General features: G+C 44.0%; 1 protein-coding gene across 1 annotated transcript in view; it reads right to left on the bottom strand.

Annotated features, from left to right (window-relative positions):
- Nucleotides 1-1115: 1115 nt before the first annotated feature.
- si:dkey-225f5.4 (uncharacterized) overlaps nt 1116-7339 on the bottom strand; it is an 8379-nt gene continuing 2155 nt past the window's right edge. Inside the window, exons 2-9 of the mRNA XM_050068436.1 lie at nt 4898-4994; nt 4253-4376; nt 3948-4105; nt 3684-3826; nt 3432-3609; nt 3203-3342; nt 1804-1966; nt 1116-1372 (exon numbers count right to left, since the gene is read on the bottom strand). Coding sequence (XP_049924393.1) covers nt 1307-1372; nt 1804-1966; nt 3203-3342; nt 3432-3609; nt 3684-3826; nt 3948-4105; nt 4253-4376; nt 4898-4994 — 1069 coding nt within the window. The 3' untranslated portion in view covers nt 1116-1306. The remainder of the gene's footprint in view (nt 1373-1803; nt 1967-3202; nt 3343-3431; nt 3610-3683; nt 3827-3947; nt 4106-4252; nt 4377-4897; nt 4995-7339) is intronic.

Raw genomic sequence — 7339 nt, 5'->3', positions numbered from 1 at the left:
ATATATATATATATATATATATATATATATATATATATATATATATAAAAATAATATAATATATATGTATATATATATATATATATGAGTAACTCCAAAATTAATATTGTAAATGATAAAACTACGTCTAGAAATAAAGAAAGGACAAACAAAAGGGAACATAAAGAAAGTAAGAGACATAAAACACAATATTTAACAGTCCTTTTTTCTTTCAAAAATTAATATAAATATTAAATAAACACATATACTAATAATAATAATAATAATAATAATAATAATAATAATGATGAAGATGATGACACCAACACGTGTAGCTGATTATTTAACAGACTCGATGAACCAGTGAGTCTGAGGAGGAGGAAGTGGGTCAAACTGAGGCCTCATAACGATTGGACACTCTGCTCTCTGATTGGTCAGCTGCCTGAAAACCTCACCAACCAATGAGGAGCCAGCAGGCAGGGCCACGGCTGCGTCCCAGTTTCAGACTACACACTGATTCATACATCACTTCCTGTTAGTGCTGAACTGTGACGTGTGTCAATGTGTTACATCACACACACACACACACACACACACACACACACACACACACACACACACACACACACACAGTGACCTGTGTTGTGTCACCTAATAAACACCAGATCAGTGACACATGATGACCTTTTATTGACCTTTTGAACAGCTGATAACGGGTGGCATCACAATCACTGCAGCACATTCATATAAACAAGTCATTTAAATGAGTTTTGAGCAGATTAAAAATCAATTATCAATCAATCAATTTTTAAACCAAGATGGCCTCTTGGCCCTTTGGTCAGGTAGCTACCTAGCTAACGTTACTGTCATGTTGTCATAGAAACAAAACCCACATGCAGCACGTCATTGTAGAAGCACTGGGAGCCCGTTCTTATGAGGTGCTCTCGGCGCCCTGCCACCGTTCTCCTGCTGAGGACAAACACCATGTGGATGCACACCCTTCCAAAATAAAAGCCTTGACTCAAAACCAGCTCTTTGTTTGTGTCATGTTTGATGTGTCGTCCACGAACACTGACTGATGTGATGTCACAGGTTTGATAAATATATCTACAAAACACGTCACAATCACCAGTGGGTTTTTTCTTGTTTGAAAAAGTGTTTATTTATTTTTATATAAAAAACCAACAGGAACAAACGAGAGAGGAGAGTCTGAATCATTGTCACAGCTGAGTCTGAAGCTGCTGTTGGTGGAATGTAAAAGAGAGAAAGACAGACATCTAGTGGACATGAGAGGGACGACAGACAGACAGAGAAGACAGACAGGGAGTCAGATCAGAGGACTGCTGCACAGAAACACCAACCACTCAGTCAGACTGAGGTCAGTTCTGTCAGGCTGAGGGACAGACAGACAGACACAGAGACGGACAGACAGACAGACAGACACAGAGACAAAGAGAGAGATCAGTTCAGTTATATATCAGAGTAAGGTCAGTCTCAAGTCACTGTCAGTAAATTAAAATCACATGTCGATAACTGAGTCTCAGAATCAGAATCAAAGGACTGATCTTAACAGCAGGAAGCTGCTGCAGCGGCTTGACTACAAGTAAGGGTGCATCCAAGGGACAAAACAGCACGCAATCAAAGAGTATAATAACACATTATGTTTAGACCTTAATCACATCACAAATAACTTGTTACTGCTGACAGCCCTAATTATACAATACAACATGTGTTGATCTGCATTCTGTGGACTTTGGGTTTATTTTCATGCTAATACTTTTGTATTTCTACCCTGTAATGGATTACTCCTGTTACTGCTGTTACCTTCAGTCCAGGTGTGTCAACAGGTTGTCCGTCCCTCCGTACTGACAGCAGCCGGGCTCGTCCGCTGCTCGGGTATCCCTCCTCCACCTCCAGGTGACACACCAACGACGCCGACTTCAGGTAGACCAGCACACGCTGAGCGGGATGCCAGTCGATGGCAAAACTGGAGACACAGAAGAGAACAGATACGTTAGCCTAGCTTAGCACAAGGAGTGGAAGCAGAGGGAAATTGTTAGCCTAGCTTAGCACAAAGAGTGGAAGCAGGGGGAAACTGTTAGCTTAGCTTAGCAGAAAGGCTGGAAGCAGAGGGAAACTGTTAGCCTAGCTTAGCACAACGACTGGAAGCAGGGGAAACTGTTAGCCTAGCTTAGCACAGCGACTGGAATCAGGGGAAACTGTTAGCCTAGCTTAGCACAAAGGCTGGAAGCAGGGGAAACTGTTAGCTTAGCTTAGCACAACGACTGGAAGCAGGGGAAACTGTTAGCTTAGCTTAGCACAAAGACTGGAAGCAGGGAAACCTGTTAGCCTAGCTTAGCACAAAGGCTGGAAGCAGGGGAAACTGTTAGCCTAGCTTAGCACAAAGGCTGGAAGCAGGGGGAAACTGTTAGCCTAGCTTAGCACAAAGAGTGGAAGCAGGGGAAACTGTTAGCCTAGCTTAGCACAAAGGCTGGAAGCAGGGGAAACTGTTAGCCTAGCTTAGCACAAAGACTGGAAGCAGAGGGAAACTGTTAGCCTAGCTTAGCACAAAGACTGGAAGCAGGGGGAAACTGTTAGCCTAGCTTAGCACAAAGAGTGGAAGCAGGGGGAAACTGTTAGCCTAGCTTAGCTCAAAGACTGGAAGCAGGGGGAAACTGTTAGCCTAGCTTAGCACAAAGAGTGGAAGCAGGGGAAACTGTTAGCCTAGCTTAGCACAAAGGCTGGAAGCAGGGGAAACTGTTAGCTTAGCTTAGCACAACGACTGGAAGCAGGGGAAACTGTTAGCTTAGCTTAGCACAAAGACTGGAAGCAGGGAAACCTGTTAGCCTAGCTTAGCACAAAGGCTGGAAGCAGGGGAAACTGTTAGCCTAGCTTAGCACAAAGGCTGGAAGCAGGGGGAAACTGTTAGCCTAGCTTAGCACAAAGAGTGGAAGCAGGGGGAAACTGTTAGCCTAGCTTAGCACAAAGAGTGGAAGCAGGGGGAAACTGTTAGCCTAGCTTAGCTCAAAGACTGGAATCAGGGGGAAACTGTTGGCCTAGCTTAGCACAAAGACTGGAAGCAGGGGAAACTGTTAGCCTAGCTTAGCACGAAGGCTGGAAGCAGGGGGAAACTGTTAGCCTAGCTTAGCACAAAGACCAGACACAGAGGGAATCATCAGAGGTCAGGTTCTGACATTCACACAAACAGGAAGTGGAGGTTCACCTGGATCTTAATCTCTGGATCTCAGACAGCAGCTCCACCTGACCAACGTAACACTGCATGATCTCTAGCAGGGTGGCTCTCAGCTCGGACCGTCGGCCCGACATGCAGTCCTCCACCAGACCAGCTGAGCCCTCGTCCACCTGCAGACAGACACGCTGTCACTTTAAGAGGAGTTGACCAATCAGCAGACACCTTGATAACATGATGTCATGTTAGCTGGATCAGTTACCTGCAGTCTGAAGCGGTTGTCGTGGCTCCAGGTGACCATCAGCCTCAGCGGCTCCAGCTCATTGGAGGACAGGTGAGAGGGAGGGCGTGGCCTGAGCTCCACACACAGCTCTGACTGGTTGAAGGACAGCAGGTTGATCTGCATGACTTCCTGTACGGCGGAGACGCTCACCTGCAGCCTGACAGGTGCGACAGGAAGTTAGTGACCAATCAGAACGACAGAGTTAAGGTCATGTGACCTGATGACACTCACTCATCTCTGAGTCGCTGCCAGCTGATCAGGTGACTGAGCGCCACCTCTGACTCCGCCCTCAGCTTGGTCAGCTGATGATCACATGACTGCAAAGCATTCTGGGCCTTCAGCAGAGACTCTGCCAGCTGTTCATGATGCTGCCTCTAAAGGAGACAAGGAGATAAGGAGAGGGGGCACAGAGAGGAAACATGGACAGGAGGAGAAATGAGATGAGGAGAGAAGTCGTGTGTGTGTGTGTGTGTGTGTGTGTGTGTGTGTGCACACCTTGCTGTGCAGCTGTTGGATCAGGTGTGTCAGTGTGTGTCTTCTGTTGTTCATCTGTTGGATTCTGTCCTGCAGAGATCTGAGCAGAGCCTCCGTCTCCTCCACCCCCGACCTGCTCTCTGCCTTCAGGGCCTTCCACCTGCCCCGAGCCCCGCCCTCTGACACACACACGCACACACACACACACACACACACACACACACACAGAGTTATAAAAACGTACGTATAAAAAATAAGACACAGCTGTTGTCATGGTTATAATGCTGGACATTCAGGCCTCAATATTTGTACGGCTCTGTGTGTACCAGGTTGGGGGGGGCAGGGTTGTGTCATCAGTTGCTGGGCAGACTCCAGACCCTCCAGTAGAGACATCACGGAGTCCAGAACAAACAGCTGACGACCCAGAACCTTCTGGACACGACGGCTGTCCTACACACACACACACACACACACACACACACACACACACACACATCCAGAGCCATGACTTTTTGGACGGACCAAATGTACAGAGCTGTAAAGTTGTCCACCATGGTACCAGTTAGCTGCTAGCTAACCGTAGCTAACTTGTTTGTCCATTGTTTGGTCTGTGACGTAATAGATCAACAGGAAAAAGGTCCAATACTAACAAGCTGAAAGGGGGCATATCTCCACCTATCGTAGAGGAGTCGCACATACTTGGCTCAATAAATGGATTCCCCTCCTGTGCTGTTGATGGATTCAGATACAGATCTTGACATTTGGGTGCAAAGTATTTTCATTATATGATATTTTATCATAACACATCTGTACTTCTACTAAGTAACATTCTGAATGCAGGACCTGTAATTGTAACTGAGTTTTTCTACACTGTGGTATTAGTACTTTTACTGCAGTAAAATGTTTGACTAATTCTTCCAGTGCTGTGTGTACACAAGCGTCGAAGCAGCAGTGCAGAGAGTGAGACCGACCGTCAGGTGTAGGACCATCCTGGCTGCTTCAGAACAGTCCGGATGCTCCGAGTCTCTGCAGGGATCCAGGAGAGTCGCATCACAGCGCTGCAGCACACTGACATACACACATACACACAACACAGCATCATGGGTGTTAAATTGATACACTCTGACTCACACAACCCTGTTCTCCTTAACTAATATATTATCAAGTCATATGTCATGTCATGTCATGTCGTATCATGCCATATCATGTCATGTCGTGTCATGTCATATTGTGTCATATCATGTCATATCATCTCATGTCGTGTCATGTCGTATCATGTCATATCGTGTCATGTCATGTTGTGTCATGTCGTATCATGTCATATCGTGTCATGTCATGTTGTGTCATGTCGTATCATTGTCATGTCGTATCATGTCATATCGTGTCATGTCATGTTGTGTCATGTCGTATCATGTCATCTCATCTCATGTCGTGTCATGTCGTATCATGTCATATCGTGTCATGTCACGTGTCATGTCGTATCATGTCATATCGTGTCATGTCATGTTGTGTCATGTCGTATCATGTCATATCATATCGTGTCATGTTGTATCATGTCATATCGTGTCATGTCATATCATGTCATGTCATGTTGTATCATGTCATATTGTGTCATGTCATATTGTGTCATGTCATACCGTGTCATGTCATGTTGTATCATGTCATATTGTGTCATGTCATATTGTGTCATGTCATATTGTGTCATGTCATATCGTGTCATGTCATGTTGTATCATGTCATATTGTGTCATGTCATATCGTGTCATGTCATATCGTGTCATGTCATGTTGTATCATGTCATATTGTGTCATGTCATATTGTGTCATGTCGTATCGTGTCATGTCACGTCGTGTCATGTCGTATCATGTCATATCGTGTCATGTCATGTCACATCGTGTCATGTCATATTGTGTCATGTCATATCGTGTCAATCATGTCGTGTCATGTCGTATCATGTCATATCGTGTCATGTAATGTTGTGTCATGTTGTATCATGTCATATCGTGTCATGTCGTATCATGTCATATCGTGTCGTGTCATATTGTGTCATGTCGTGTCATGTCATATCGTGTCATGTCACATCGTGTCATGTCATGTCGTATCATGTCATATCGTGTCATGTCATGTCATATCGTGTCATGTCATATTGTGTCATGTCATATTGTGTCACGTCATGTCGTGTCGTGTCATGTCATGTCATATTGTGTCATGTCATATCGTGTCATGTCATGTCGTGTCATATCATGTCATGTCATATCATGTCATGTCATGTCGTGTCATGTCATATATCATATTCCTGTTCATTCTGCTACTTTGATTCTCTCACAGCAGTCTGAGGATTGATTTATGAAGCTTGGGTAACAGTGTGCTCTTATTTTGAAATAAAAGCAACATGAGTGGAGAGTTGAAACAATGAGCAGCACTGATATGATTGGCTGAGTGCTGATCATGTGACCACAGTTACATGAGGTAGGTGTGTCATCAACCTGATCTCAGTTTCTGAGGTGTTACTGCCAGTAGCTCTCAGGGTTTCCACACTTCAACCTGTCTACGTCTAATGTTGGTGCGTGATTGATGAGGTTCTCCTCATTGTCGTGGAAGAATCTTTTTCTGCCTTTTCATTCACACTTTCTTAAATAAATTTGGCTTTTTTTTAGGGATGCATGATACTATCAGCACGTCATCATATCAACCAATATCAGCTTGAAAAAGAAAGGAGAGAAAAGAAAGAGGGGTAAAAGTGGATATATCGATATATTGGTGTCTCTTGTCAGCAAAATAACACGTCAGCATATTTGGATACTGGCAAAAACAAAATCCAATATTGTGCATCACTACTTATGATTACTTCAAATGTATTAATTCTACTTCCATTAAGTTTTATCATGTGACAGTTCAGGTCAGTTTTCATTCTGAAAATGTAAATGTGATCATTACAGATCGTGGTGACTTTACAATAACCTGCATGTTACTATCAGCACTCACATGATGAACCTTATGAAGTGAATCATTTAGATTTGACAGTGAACAGCAAACTGTCAAACCTTCAGCAGGTGTTAAGGACGTGTTGCCATGACAGCAGGTCCAGATACAGACCGACAGAATCCTGATTCATGTCAAATATCCGGATAACTCGGTTATTGTTGAACGATTAATGGGGCTCTGCTGAGATCATCAACAACAGCCGTTAGCTTCAGTTAGCTTCATTTAGCATTTATCTAATCTTCCCTTTCTTTCAAAGATCCGTGAGAAAGTAGTCGCAGACCAGCTGTGTGATTTTCTCATGGATTTTCTCCATGATGATTGCTTCAGACAAAGGACCATATTGACCATCAAATTCTACTGCAGAGACTGGATCACTTAATTGGCCTAAAAGGTTCTGCACTGAGCTGGTTTAAATCTTATTTATCTGAT

Source organism: Epinephelus moara, chromosome 18, assembly GCF_006386435.1.
Source record: "Epinephelus moara isolate mb chromosome 18, YSFRI_EMoa_1.0, whole genome shotgun sequence".
Classification (NCBI taxonomy): domain Eukaryota; kingdom Metazoa; phylum Chordata; class Actinopteri; order Perciformes; family Serranidae; genus Epinephelus; species Epinephelus moara.
This window is presented reverse-complemented; position numbering and strand designations above follow the sequence as displayed.